At 41.8% G+C, this 15,567-nt stretch overlaps 1 protein-coding gene across 7 annotated transcripts in view; it reads left to right on the top strand.

Annotated features, from left to right (window-relative positions):
• SNCAIP (synuclein alpha interacting protein) overlaps positions 1-15,567 on the top strand; it is a 133,112-nt gene that overhangs the window by 103,350 nt on the left and 14,195 nt on the right. For all 7 annotated transcript variants that reach the window (XM_075931950.2, XM_075931945.2, XM_075931948.2 and 4 more), the window contains 3 exons: positions 360-473; positions 2,377-2,502; positions 4,778-4,947. In XM_075931950.2, coding sequence (XP_075788065.2) covers positions 360-473; positions 2,377-2,502; positions 4,778-4,947 — 410 coding nt within the window. The remainder of the gene's footprint in view (positions 1-359; positions 474-2,376; positions 2,503-4,777; positions 4,948-15,567) is intronic.

Below are 15,567 nucleotides of genomic sequence, written 5' to 3'. Positions count from 1 at the left end.
GGGGTCTGGATCTAGGCAAATCAGGGGCCTTATCTGGTCCCTTAGCCTTAGGTTCCCCACCCCACTATACAACAAGCTTTTAGAAGGAAAAGGGAGGAATAATTTATTCATATGAATCTCCAGGGTAAATTTAAGTAAGGAAAATGTTGCCAGTATCAAGTTTATAATTAGGCCAGGCCACTTGGGTTAACAAGTATGTTATCAGTACATTTAAACACAGCCTTTGCAAACAAATTAGGATGATTTCCATGAACATCCACATGCATATATGATTCTGATTAGCATTTCCATATGTAGTAGATGAGGTGTGGAATCTGAAACAGCTGGAATTTTTCTAATACGCCTCTCCCACTATTTAGAATGGTCAATTGGAATGTGTACGGTGGATGGTGAGCGAAACTGAAGCCATTGCGGAATTAAGTTGCTCAAAAGATCACCCAAGCCTTATTCACTATGCAGGTTGTTATGGTCAGGTATGGTTCTATTTTAAATTCATGTTTTTACTTTTTAAAAGAGATTGATTCAGTGCGTTCACAGTAATTTCTTTTTATACTGTTCAAGTCAAATGTTTCCTAACATAACTTATGTTTGTTACTAAATGCAACCTCTCTTAATTATTAAATACAAACTTTCTTGATTAGTCATAATGTTAAGTCCCCATAAAACTGCATATTTTAATTAATGTGTTTTAAAACTATTTCTCCTTATGGTTCCTGCCATCATGGTGTCAGTTATTGGTTGTGGGAAGGGTTAAGTGACACATTAGCTAGGTATATTACTTTCTCAGCTCTGGTTAGTCATCTCGTCGTGGTCCTAATCAACTTTTGGACTAATCAGAAAACCACCAAGCAATCTGGTACAGTTGACATGCTGTTTCCAGGAGACAAGAAGCCTGAAATCATTTGGCAAAAGTGTGACAATTTAGGAATTAAATGCTCTAGAAATGGTTCAAGGTGTGGGGAAACTTGAACAGTATCTGCCTACCTCAAGCCCTTTTAGTTGCTCTTTATCTAAAAGCACAATGTAACCTAACTTTATTTTATACTACACTTAATCTACATCTAAATCTAGTGATGGCTAACCTTAAATGGTTCATTGTTTGGATGCTTACACCAGTTATACTGAATTGCAGGGTGTTTGGGGTAGGGATGTTAAGTAGCGGTTAATAAGCTAATCAAGTAGTCAGTGGAATTAAGAGCAGTCCCAGCGTATGCTGGCTCTGGAACTGCTGCAGCTCTGCTTTTTACATGTAGTAAGAGCCGCCAAGAGGTCTGGGGCCCGGCGCCAGGCAGGACTGCTCAGTCCTGGCTTGTGCCAGGTCCCTTGCTGCGCCTCTGCCTCCCCTGTGGAGATGGTACTAGGGAACTAGCTTTTGAGCCAGCTCCCCCGAGCACTGGCTTCTGCTCCCTTGCAGCCTCTGATGCAGTTTAGGCTTATTGAGTGACTAGTCGCTTACATCCCTAGCTTGGAGGAGGATACACTACTAGATTACGCAGCCCTCTGTTATTATATGGTCCTCTTTCCCCAAATAAAACTCTACAATGAACCCTTCCCAGTGGACCTTCATCATACCCTAGTTCTACAGTGTCCCTTGTGAGAATGAACCAATAGGCTGCTAACCCTCTCTCACTGCTCTGCTGAATAGTCTGTCAAGGGAGGTGCACAAGCAGCCCTCATCTTACCCTGTATAACTGGGAATAGCATAGAACCCATTACTGATTTTGGAATCACTGCTCCCCCAGTGATAAAAACAATAAAAAAGGTGCAGCCACTGTCTTTGAAAAAATGTTTTATTCCTTCTCAGACAGAGTGGTTGAAATGGAGGAGTTAAGGGAGACACAGAAGTACATAAGGGAGACTTTCAGGGGCTCAGTAGAGCGGTCCCATCTATAGTCTGGCAGCCTGGTTGCTGTTGAAGGGGATGAAAGTTCTGGAAGCAGAACATCAAGCTGAAGCAGAGGAGAACAATGCCATAGTTGAATTGATGAGGAATTTTGCCAGAACAGGGGAGGTCATTTCTGGCTCCTCTGCTGCCGCCTCCCCCCCACGCACACACACACCAGACTCCTCTGGGTGGCCCAGTTGGGCCGTACACCAGACATCCCACTCCCCTCCTCTCCTTGTGCGGCCCAGCTGAGCCCTGTGCCCCCCTGCAAGCAGTCAGCTGAGCCGCTCCCAGCCTCCCCCTTCTGCCTCAGCCCAGCTGAGCCATATGTTGCTCTTCTCCTATGCATGGCGCTGGGCTTAGAGGAAGAATTTTAAAGGGGATACGTGAACTGAAAATGGGATCTTATGAGAAGTTTCAAGCAGTACTGCCAGCCCCATCTCTAATGCATATTGCTTTTGCTTTACTTATTTCTTAATTTTTTTCCCTAGGAAAAAATACTTCTGTGGCTTCTCCAGTTTATGCAAGAACAAGGGATTTCTCTGGATGAAGTTGACCAGGATGGCAACAGTGCTGTACATGTAGCTGCCCAGCATGGCTATTTAGGATGTATACAGGTAGAGTACTAACTGCATTTAACTCAGAAATCTGCTTTACATTTAAAACATCTGCAGATTAAAAGTCCTTAACATCCAAATGGAGAATCTCGTAGTAAGAAATAAATCCTGGTAATTAAAAGATATGTAAACCATAAAAAAAAGCTTGAACAAGTAGTCCTCAAAGTGAAATGTGTAAAAAATGTATGTATCTGAAGTGCTAAACTCCATTTTTAATTAGGCTTACGTAAATACAAATTCTGCTGTAATAAGACAAGAATTAAACACTCAATTCATAGTTTTTATTGGTACATAGAAAAATAACATCACTCCTTGTGCATTAAGATGAGACCACCTGTTAATGTACTTCTAAAGAGCTAAAAGGGATTGATAGACCTACTCTAGCATTGACCTACTTTAAAAGCGTTTTGCCTTTCCAATTCTTGCCACCTATTTCTCTTTCAAGCGAACCATTGCAACTATCCAGAAAGGGGATGGGGGAAACCATATACAGCCAGGGTACATTATGTTGAAAGACTGCACTCTGAGCAAGCTGCTGAATCCAACATTGCAGTGTTAATCCCTGGGCATTACTAGCAGTATTATACACAAGAATAGTTTCTGGTGTTCAGTGCAGCTAGCACTTCTTGTGGTAGACAGTCAAAATTGTTGACCAGAAGAATAACGAAGGAGGAAAGAATTAGTCTAAATGGATGGCAAAAGGATTGTACTAAAAAGGAAAGTATCTGAGAAAGATATTGGTAAGAAAAAAGGAGAATAGAGAAAAAAGAGAAACAGAAGATCCACTAACTGGGTGGAAGAGTAAAAAACCAGAAGCCAAAATGGGAGAAAGAAGATATAGGAACAAGAGGAAGAAGGAGAAAGAGAAAATGTATCTGACCAGTAGTAGTATTTTTTGAGAATCATAGAAAAGAAGCACTAATTTCAGGGAAGTCATTTCAAGCATCTGTCAGTAGCAAGAGCAGAAGATTGAACAAGTAGACATTTAGGTCAGAAATCAATCAAACAAATTTGGAGACATGACCATAACAAAACTTTGATCTCTAAATTTTCTTATTACTGAGATGTTGTCTTGCTTTGACAGACGTCAGAAGTAGACTTTGCCCAGTTTATTAAATGAATCAGTGCACATGCACAGTCCCCATCTTAGTTTTTGTTATTATTTTTCAGATAGTTGCAACGATCAGTTGGAAAAGAAATAGATGGAAGGAATACGAAATATGTAGGACCTTCAGATGGGAGCACTGTCATGGTAGGTCAATGTTTAAGGCTACCAACTTTGACAGTGTCCCTTAGAGCTATGCAATAAATTGCAAAAGAGAAATGATTAGCAAATTATTTTGACTTGGATAGTAACAATTTCAGTCCATTCCAGTAAATGAAGAATTTCAAAAAAAATCATGATATTTTGAAAATATTTCTTTCTTTGCTAGATAAACCAGTAGGGGAAAAACCTACCAATTAGAGGCCAACAAACTTCATTTCAGTGTCAGGAAAACTGATAAAAAAAAGAAATAATAGATTTATTCAAAAAAATCATAGCTTCTATTAAGGAAATTTGTGCCACTCCCATATACTAGAGACCTTTGAGTGTTTGTTTCATCCCGCTGAGTCTGTCACATCTTCCATCCCCAACATGTTCCTATGCTAGAGGTCCAGGACAGAAAGCTAGCTCTGCTGACCTTATCATACCCAGGGAGTCCTTGTGTTGAGCTGAAAAGATCGGATGGATAATTTCATAGTAAGGCATTCTTAAAATCAGGCTAGTTGGTCATTCGCAAAAAGACAGATTTTTGTACAAGAGCATTTATTGTATTATCACAAACAAAAATTGGCAAGTGTCCAGATGTAAACTTTTTTATTCACTAGTCTCAACCCCACAGTATATTGTAGATTTAAAACCTGTGATAAAAGTTACGCTGCAAAAAGTAACAAAAGGTGTAAAATCAAGTTACCTCCAGGACAGGAAAAGCAAAAGGAGGAAAATACTTTATCTGATCTTCAGAATCCCCTTATCGGATAGCTCAGTATTCTAAATTACTCCCATTTCTTCCTCATTGTTAACTTTGATTGTCAGGTGAGGAACTCTGACCTACTGAAGAGTTGTTTGTGTGAATGATTTTTAAAAATAATTTAGACCAGGATTTTCAAAACTGAGTTCCTATACTCACGGTTCTAAACCCAGTTTTAGGAACCTAAATAGGAACATCTAGCAATTTCCATTGATTTGAAAATCCATTGACTTACATTTGTGTTCTTTCTTACATCTTTGCAGACATTGGTTGAATATGGAGCAAATGTCACTATGCAAAACCGTGCTGGAGAGAAGCCCTCACAAACTGCTGAACGACATGGACATACCATGTGTTCCCGTTACTTAGTGGTGGTGGAGACATGCATGTCATTGGCATCTCAGGTGGTGAAGTTAACTAAACAATTAAAGGAGTAAGTATTTATTCATAGAATCCTAGAATACTAGAACTAGAAGGGACCTCAAGAGGTCATCAAGTCCAGTTCCCTTCACTCACAACAGAACCAAGCACCATCTAGAATAGATCATCCCTGATGGGTGTTTGTCAAATTTACTCTTAAATATCTCTAATGACAGAGATTCCACAACTTCCTTAGGCAATTTATTCCAGTGCTTAACCGAAGTTTTTCCTAATGTCCAACTTAAATCTCCCTTGCTGCAAGAAACAAGGCCATTGTTTCTTGTCCTATCATCAGGGGTTAAGGAGAAACATTTTTATTCCCTCTTCCTTGTAACACCCTTTTAGGTACTTGAAAGCTGTTATCATGGGGGGGGGGGCGGGGACAGTGGCTTTTCAGGGATTGTTTTTCAAAAAAAGTCTCTCCCTTATCTTTTGTTTATTAACTTGGACCCTCTGCTTTCTTTACAGTAAAATTAGTCAATTAACATTTTCTGCTTCTTTCTCTATCCACCACCATACTCTCTCAAACTCTGCTCCTTCATCTTTAGCTGCTTTGCTCTTCTGCTGATCTTGGTGAGAGTTTGCTGTTTTTATTGTATGCGGGTATGTGTGACACTATCCAGATATGCACATGTGTGTAAGTCATCACCTCACACTTTTCCCCTTAAAAGCGTAAGGACCAAATGACCACTAATCTCATTTTTCTGTTTACTGTGCATACAGTTAGATGCATTTAAATGGTTATTTGCAATTACAGTGTTGAATGTTGATGTTGTGAAGAATAATGGATATAATAGTTGAAAAATCTTTAGCTCTTAAGAGCCTCTCAACATCCACAGCAGCTTTTCTGGAAATACTGTATGTTCTGTTGTTTTCTGCACATGTCCAAGTTTGAGTGCATCACTATGGCTCATAGCAAATGAATTAGCTATAAGGGCCTGATTTTCAAAATTTAAGGGGTGTGATAGCATGGCTGTGTTTTGTATAAGCAGTCACTGTAACAGAATGTCTGGTCAGGGTGAAATTTTCAAAAGCATTCAGTATTGGCCTAACTTGGCTCCCATTGAGATGAGCGGTAAAATTAGACCAAAAAGGAATACTGAAAATCTTGTTTTTAGTGAATACCATTTCCCAATAAGACATGCAAACATGGAAAAATGGATCACATAATTTATGTGATTAATTACAAATTTAATGCCTTAAGATTGACGGTCATAATATTTATTCATCCATTTTTGTAAGTACATGTGTATCTGCCGTGTAGGACTTGTAAAGTCTTTTTGTTATATATACAATAGCAACTTGCATCCTTTTCATTATAGAACTCATTTGAGTTCATGTGATGTATTTGGTTTTTGCATACATATATGTAAACGTGTGTGTGTGTGTGTGTGTGTGTGTTACTGAAACATCTCAGTTTAAATTTTTCCACACACATTGTCATGATCCCACTGGTTTTGAACCTTCAAGATAGCTGGTCACCAGTTGATCACTGCTCATTGGCCAAAGGGAGAGAACAAGAAACCTCAAGCTGCATCCGTGAGGTCCTGATTAGAGGAACACCAAGAATTCTCTAATTGCTCAGACATTCCTATTTAAGGTACATAGAGAGGCACAAGAAGGTCTGTCTGCACAAGTAGACTTTACCTGGCTGCTGCTTGGACACCTTGTCCCACGGCCCCAGCCTCTGATTACTGGTATCCTCATCTTGCTCTGATTCCTAGTGCCCTGTCTAGTGTCTCATCCCATTTAGATGAGTTCATTTAACTCTTGCCTGATTTCTGATCATTTGAATGTGACCCTCAAGAAGTAGGTCAATAAGCAAGCACTAGATTCAGCTGCTTATATTCTTGCCTCTCTTTCCCTGCCCCCCCCCCCCCAACATACACACACAATGAGAAACATCTTCCAAAGCAATGAATTAAAAATAGAAGAATGTTGTATCTTGTCACACTTTTTGTATGTTGTCATTCAGTATTGAAAACTCACTCTTTTTCTGTGATTCGGATACTCATCTCAGTTGTTTTATTTTCACTAAAAATAAACAAAAATAGAAATGGAGAGTATAAGGGGCAACCATCAATTCTTTGTTTCAGTTCTCTTTTCAGAAGAACTCTTTTTTATCCATAATCCTCAGACCAGTGTTGTACTCTATCTCTGATGGCTCACTAAACCTGTCAGCCAGCAGCTGGGGGCACATATGGCTAATATAAGTTAGCTCAGTCTATTTCCTGACAACAGCAACAGGCACCTCCTAGAGCCACTGTTTCCCTTGATCTGTAGAGCATAGGAAACCCTTAGAATCATTAAACTTGATTCCAGATCGGTTCCTGTGCTTGACCCAGCTGGATCTGTGTTCTTTAGGAGTCTCTCTTTCCAGGCCTGAGTGGCTTGTTCCACTGCATGCAGCAGCTGCCGCTTCCCCATCTCTGATTCGGCAAAATGCTGTGAGCTTCTTGTGGGGCTGTCTTACAGCCTAGGTGGCTTGAAGAAGCAACTTCTGCCTCCCTGCTTGGGTTACCAGCCTCAGCCCCAGTACTGTGTCTGACCTGAGCAACTGCTCACTATGAGTAGGTGCCCCCACCCAGCAGTCAAGGCATATTCTGGAAAAGGACAAGAATTCAGGCCTGGCTTTGCACCTACCCCACAAACCAGCAGCAATGGCAGTGGCACAGAAACACACAGAGATACCACTGGTATGAAAAGGCTCCCTGGAGTTAGTTTCATAAGGAGCCCCAGCTCCAGACTATCAGGAAGACTCAGTGACTCCGGTACTTAAGATTTCAACTTCAGCAGGCCCCAGCCCCCTCTGACAAGGCCCGATACTCAGCCAAGAATACTTAAAGGTGACATTCCTCTTGGCACAAAGCTTACTAAGCTGTTTTTTCTCCACTGTCTCTCCCCAACATATAATAGGGATTATTCCTGCAGCAGGAGAGATTCCCGCCCCACCATCCACCCTGGGTGTGTGCTCTATTCCTGTGATCCTGGTTTGGCAGAATGGTCCCTAGATTACTTTTCCATCTTGCATTAGTTTGAGTAAGCTTGGTTCCAGTATTGGAAGAGACTAAAAGGAGGTTTAGAGTCACCTTTGCCTCTCACGTTTCCTCAGCAGTGCCAAGCATGACTCTCTACACTTCCAGAATGGCAACCTTCCACACTTGCTGCAAATCTTGAACTGATATATCATGCCATCACAGCATAACATTTGACACCTTCCTCTGTCCCCAACTTCAGTTGCTACTGTCTACAGCTCACTTCCGCTAACCACCTGTGCTTCTCATCAGCCTCTCTCTGAAACCCCCCGTGTATCCGAAGTCATTAATGGTGTCTTACAGTTACAGTAGTTCACTTATCACCTTCCTTTTCAGCCACATCATCTGCCTCTCTGGAAAAGGCACCACTCTTAGCCTGTTTCGAAGCCAGACTATCCCAGATACACATGGGATCTGGTTGTGTGAAAGCAGAGCACCATCTCTGCTGCTCAGCATGGCCAGCTGAACTTAAGCAACTCAGAAAGAGATTACCAAGACAGTCACAAAAGTTTTTCATGATGCCCGTATCAAGTGGTCTCAGTTGCACTTCTTAAGAACATCAAGGGTCTTAAGAATTCAGTTAATCAGACTGATTTCCTCAGTATAGGTTGTACCTCCCTAAACCAGGACTTTCTGGTCCAGCAACATTCTGGCAGAATCACAGATGTTCCTGGACAAGAGAGCCTGGGCCAAGCCCATTGGCACCGTGGTCAGGCGTTTGCAGCAGCTCTGGCTGGGGTCCTGGGAGTCCATCTGCTGCAGTAGGGCCAGGCATCAGTGGCAGCCCTTGCCTGGGCTAGCAGACAGGATGCGGGGGGTTGGCCTGGTTCAGCCACCCAACAAAAATACCAAACACCTTTCCTCTCCCTCCCCCCCCCAAAAAACACCGGGAGACCAAAGTTATTGAGCAAAAAAAAAAAAGCGACTCCAAGACTTTTTGGCTACATCTACATTGGCACCCTTTTCCGGAAATGCTTAAAACAGAACAGTTTTTCCATTATAAGTATTTCCGGAAAAGCGCGTCTACATTGGCGTCATCATTTTCGCGATCGGGGCTTTTTTGCGGAAAAGACTACTGTGCTGTCTACACTGGCCCTTTTCTGGAACAGTTTTTCCAGAAAAGGACTTTTGCCTGAACGGGAGCAAAATAGTTTTTCCGGAAAAACAATGACGATTTTACATTAGATCATCATTGCTTTTCCGGAAAAGCAAGCGGCCAGTGTAGACAGCTTGCAGCTTATTCCAGAAAAGCAACTGCTTTTCCAGAATAAGTGGCCCAGTGTAGACACAGCCATTAAGCAAAAAAAAAAAAAAAAAAAAAAAAAATTAAATTCAAACTGCATGTCCTCTTTAAGAGTGAGTCCAGGGATAGGAACAGGGGAGCAGTTGAGCACTAAAACCCAGGGGAGTCATTGCTTCGCCTGGGTCTTTTTTGCCGGCAGCCATTTTGTGCCATCAGCCTTGTGGAACCAGGTAAGTCTGCGGTCAGGGAGTTGGAGGTGTTGGGGGCCGAGGGATGGGACAGGGAGGCCGGGCGCTGAGCGTTTGTAGGGTTGCCAGGTGCCCGGCATTTTCGCCTCCTGGCCGGGGGAAAATAATCAGAAAATACTGGACATCTTAGGTGTCTGGTACTTTCTGAATTATTTTACCGGACAGGAGGTGAAAATACTGGACTATCCGGGTGAATACCGGACACCTGGCAACCCTACTGACCTGAAGTGGAGCTGGCAGTGGAGAAGAGGTGTAGGCTGTGGGGACTGGTGGTGAGGGACCTCTCCTGATACAGTAAATTTCCTCGATTGGGGACTGGTCAGGTCCCAAGGGTATCAAACCAGGGAGGTCCAACCTGTAGTAGGCCTGTGGCCTAAGGCACCCATGGACTTCAGATTAGAAGAGATCCTACTGAACAAATGAACCAACTTTTAACCTTCCATTGGCATTAGCAGCCTTGACCTATTTATTTTGAGCTATCACGACTAAACTTTCCTCTCAGGCCCAAAGACATTAAATCAGCCCTTCTCTAGATCTCTTTGACAGTGTCCTTTCATGGCAGACACCTCTGTAGTCTCCCTGTAGTTTGCTCTGGACCTATTACCGTAGCTAGATAACGTTAGTTGAACTGGAGGTGGAAATCATCTACCCAATCTAAGCACTTACTGGCCTCTTTGAAAGACTCAAGGGGCAAGCTTTTTGTCAAAGCAATGAATAAAGGGGGGGGAAAGATATAGGCCAACATACCCTTGTATCAGTGAAGCATGGACTACAGGTTTTCATCAGAAAGCAGCCTATCCTTTTGTTGCCCCTGTTGTTCTACATTCTGTAGACAAAACACTGGGATTTATATGTATCATTTTATAATATCATGCAGATGAAGCCAAATAAACACAATTATAGAACAAAATGAAGCCTTGCAGCATGCTTTATTCTTTTGTGTGTGATACTCTGTTATAAAATTATAAAAGTATATTCAGATACAGGGTATTACCTTTAAATAATTATCCATCATTTACTTACTCATGTGTTTCATTTTCTACTGTTTAAAGTATTGAGTGGAAGGGTCAAAACAATACATTGGGTACATTGAAACATTTTGACAGCATTTGGGGTCTTAGCTTGTTCCCACTATAATCAATGACTAAAGTCTGTGCCTAAATTAGGAGCAAGGTAGTGCACATAGTTAGGGCCACATCCTGAGGTCCTTATTCATTTCTTCACAGGACATGTTGCCTAAGTAAAAGCTGAGTAAGAATCCCAGAATACAGCTTTGAGACATTTAGAAATAAATTAACCCTTAACTATACGCAAAGCAGTGAAGGTGATTTGTAATTATGTATTTTAATACTGTACTAAAACTCACGATATTGCATTAAAAAGTATTACTCTAGAATTTATGATCCTGTAATTCACAAGGATCATTCCTGTTGTGTGTGTGTGCACATGCATGTCTATTGCATAGTATTCATTATGTAATGAAACAAAGGAAATAAGGAAATGGAGTAAGCTTTAATAAGTTTAATACAATAATGTATAAATACAACTTTTTAGTATAATGCTTTTCAAAAGTAATTGAGAGTGGGAAGGCATAACTGTGAAGGAAACACATAAATAAAGGTTACTATTATTGGAAATTTTTAGTTACATCCATGAAACAGTTTGTATTATTTCAGATTAGTTCTCTCTGTATGTGATTTGTGTTTCTTATTTTAATATTCTGAAATGGAAGTTGAGAAAAGAGTAAAAGGTAAGTGAATAGATATATAGCTATTGGAGAAAGCTGAAAATAATTGGCTTGGACCCTGCAAAGTGGTATATTTTGGGAGCCTACAGTATACTCCAGTGTGGACAGATTGTATTATCCGGTGGGTTAAGGACAGATTGTGTGAGTGATTTTAAAATAGTACTCAGCATTGTGTAGATGAAGAGAAGGAAGAGGTAAAATTAAAAGAAGAGAAGATGTATATAAATTAAAGTATGGTATGGCATGTTGGGATCTCACCTCAGATGCTTTACTGCTTTCCAGATTCACTTGGTATTTTAGAAGAAAAAACATTTTATTTTCTGTCAATTCTGCTAAAACAACTTGGGGTATGAGAAGACATCTGGATTCTTTCTGGCTCTGACATTTCCCACTATAAAGACTGTATTTGGAACTAAGTTAACAATTCTGTTGATGGTATTTGAACTAGGAAAGATTCCAGCTCATTGTCACAGAGCTATGTTAGTTCTGCACAACAAGATTAAAAACATGAAAATATGTCAGGGGATACCTTTGTCAGTGGAGAAAGGAATCAAGGCTTCCATCCCTGGATACTTAGGTCCAGATTCTGTAGTCTGCTTAGGCCACTTCGTAAGTAATACGCTTTGAACTAGCCAGAAACTTCCAGTGGTTAAATTCTTGTGAGCAAGAAGAAATTTGAGGCAACAGAAAACTGGTAGTCATGGCTCTGTCACATCTGTAGCTGGTCATTACATTAACCATCCCCAGCCACCAGCATAAGGGAAGGTAAAAGATGGGGTACAGAGGAGCAGAGTTCAGCTACAAGTTATCATCTGCCAGCATTAAATTAGGGCTTCTCCCGCAATGCCCTAATTTGCATCCAAGTTGGTAGCCCTGAATTAGGACACTATAAGAAGCTCCATGCCTCATTCTCCTCCCATCTCCCCCTCAGGGCTGGAGAATCCAGAGCGCTGCTCCTAGAAAATAGCTATACTTACCTTTTTGGAACGTAGATGAATCCATTTTCTTGTACTTCATTAGATCAGTGTAGTTCAGATTTGTCCATGTCTGGAGTATGTCTTGGGATTGCAGTAATTTTAGAGCAAAAGGGAGGTAAGTGCAGCTCCTAAAGTTATGAATTGTGACTCATGGACATTCTTTGAGACAGAATCTTCATTCACTGCTTCCTCTTAAGTGGAGTAAAAGGCTAAAATATGCTTCAGTTTTAGGGTATGTTTACACAGCAATTACACAGCCCGTGCCAGGTAGCTTGAATTCGCAAGCTCAAGCTGCAAGGCTCTTTCATTCTTTCATAACCTTCTGGGCTTGGGTTGGAGCCTGAGCTCTGAGACCCTGCTACATGCAGAGTCCTAGAGTCCAGGCCCAGAAGCCTATACTGCCATGAAATGTCCCAAGGCCCACAAGTCCAAGTCAGCTGGCATAGGCCAGAAAGGGTTTTTTTCATTGAAGTATACACATAAACTTAGCGGCCGGCATAGAATCATAGACTATTAGAATTGGAAGGGACCTCGAGAGGTCATCAAGTCCAGTCCCCTGCCTAGGGGTGTAAAGGAGTAGTTGAGTCAACTACTTGCTTCTCTCTCCCCTCTGCCTCTGCAACAAGGGGGGAGGGAAGCAGAAGCTGAAGCTGGTTCCCCCTAGTTCTGTCTCTGCATTATTGGGAGGGGGTGGGGGAGAGCGAGGAGTCAGGGGAGGCAGAGCTGCAGTGGTCCTAGAGCCAGGACTGCTTAGTCCCAGCTCGCATCAGCCCCGGAAGCTACCCCTGATGCAGCTCTGCACTTTAAATGTAGTATATTTATTATACTACCCCAACCCACGATGTATTCTCTAACATTTTACAGAAATGCTATTCTAGACATTTTGTAATTAATTTTTAAAAATGTATTGGGATTTGTTCTTATATCAGGGCTGGGCTAGGTGGTCAACCAAGCAGGTTGATCCAGCCCATGGCTGCCCTGCCACTCCCCCACCTCCAGGCCAATCAAGATGGGGGAGCATATGAAGTGAACCGCCAGCGGATTTGATCTGCTGGCAGTTCACTTTAGGTGCTATATGCATTTGCAGGGCAGGGCAGGTGGTGAGAGACTTCGTGCACTCCCAGACCTGGATTGGCCTGAGGGCAAGGGGAGCTCACAATGTCTCCTCCTGCCACCCAGGGCACACAGCACCTAGAGGGATCCACCAGCTGTTTAGAACAGGCAAGGGGTGGGGTGGGGAAAGGACTTCATGTGCTTCCTTTGTCCCCAGGCCAGTCAGGGTCTGGGGGCAGGGGAGCATGGAAGTGTCCTAGCCCTGTCGCTTTTACCCGAGGCCCCATCCCTTCTGGGGTGGCCCAGAGCCACTTCGAAAATCTGTGAAGTGGCCCCCCTTCTAAAATGATTGCTCACCCTGTCTTATATTATTCTACATGTGTTTTAGTTACCATGAGTTCATCTGTACAAACTGTTGAAGGAAAGAAAAATGAAAACAAATAAACTTAAAACACCTCTTAAAAAGGCCTTAAACTCTTATATGTACATAAAAACATCTCAACAGTAAAATGTTGTACAGTGGACTTCCAATAATCCGGAACCTATGGGACCTAGGAGGTGCCGGATTATCAAATATGCCGGACTATCAGGAGGTACTATAAACTGGTTATATATATATACTGTATACATTATATACTGTATATAAAGTGTTCTTAACCTTTTTTATTGTACATACTGTATACAGTATACTGTAATGTTTTCATTTTTTTAAGCCTTTTTTACCCTTTTTGCTCAGTTCAGCTGCTGCCGCTGTTACCTTGTGACTCATTTTTTGCCAAAGCTCACTCACTAGGCTCTTGCCATTTTGATGCCGGACTATCAGGAGTGCCGGACTATTGGATGCCAGACTATTGGAGTTTTACTGTATTTGGGAATGTGTCAAAGGAGAAAGAAAAACTATATCTGCTTTTGGAAAGTTCTTTTCCTATAGTTATGAAGTCACCGTTTTTAGCTCTGCAAAGTTTGGAGATACTGGAATTTAAATAAGAAATATTGTCTTTCCTGAGCCACACAGTACAAGAGAAATGCAATGTATCATGTATGCCATCTTTATATTTTTGTTTTATATTGATCTCTGTCTGTACCAGGAATGAGTGTCTGTATTCATGTATGGATTTTCTCTATTTCTTTGGTAGGGTTATCCTATAATCATACAAGCACTATCAGTCATGCACTGTATTTTATATTTATTTAGTTGTGCTTCTCCAAAGTGATGGCTATGCATGCAGACCATTGATAAATCATATACAAAGTAAAACAGGAAATTAAAGAGGTGGTGTATGGGCTATAGTGGTATATTCTGTCAGCTGCACTGCATTCTATTGGCTTTCACCACTGTTCTGTGGGAAAGTGCTGCAGAGACCAGCAGAGAAGCACTGGCGAGATTGTGTCTTAGAGAGAAACGGTCCAATCCGTGTTGCTCTTGGTACACCACAGGTACACAATCTGTACTGTCCTTTAAGATGAGGATGTTTGTTCTAATGATGCATTAGTCCTATTCTGTGGTCAATGTCCTTGTCCCCTCCTCTTGACGTTCTGCGATTTGTTCTGCAAAGGGAATAATAGCAAAACTCCAGAGCTAGGACCTTCTGCAAAGAGCAGTCCCCCCCCCCCCTTCTCCCTACCCAGGCACAGCTGAGGAAGAGGCATTGTGACCTAACCTTAAATTTGCTGTCACTTGATATTTGGGGATCTTAAGCTGGCACCAGATGCACTAATAGAAGCCTTATTAAAGGCACAGGAAGAAACCATCCCGATGCGCAGCCAGAAAAGCAAATATATAAGGCGACCAGATTGGCTTACCGGGGACATCCATGGTGAGCTTAAATACAAAAAGGAAGCTTACAAGAAGTAGAAACTTGGACAGGTGACTAGAGAGGAGTATAAAAATATTGCTTGAGAATACAGGGAAGTTATCAGGAAGGTGAAAGCGCAATTGGAATTGCAGCTGGCAAGGGATGTGAAAGATAACAAGAAAGGTTTCTACAGGCATGTTAGCAATAAGAGGGTGATCAGAGAGAGTGTGGATAACTGAATGAAGGAAGTAACTTGGTGACAGATGATGTGGGAAAAGCTGAAGTACTCAGGGCTTTCTTTGCCTCTGTCTTCACGGACAAGGTCAGCACCCAGACAAATGCACTAGGCAATGCAGTATGAGAAGGAGGTCGACAGTCCTTGGTGGGGAAAGAACAACTTAGGAACTATTTAGAAAAACTAAACATACACAAATCCGGATTTAATGCATCCGAGGGACTGAGGGAGTTGGCAAATGTCATTGCGGAGCCTTTGGCCATTATCTTTGAAAACTTGCGGAGATCGAGAGAGATCCT

This window comes from Pelodiscus sinensis, chromosome 6 (assembly GCF_052426305.1).
Source record: "Pelodiscus sinensis isolate ZL-2025 chromosome 6, ASM5242630v1, whole genome shotgun sequence".
In the NCBI taxonomy this organism is placed as follows: Eukaryota; Metazoa; Chordata; order Testudines; family Trionychidae; genus Pelodiscus; species Pelodiscus sinensis.
This window is presented reverse-complemented; position numbering and strand designations above follow the sequence as displayed.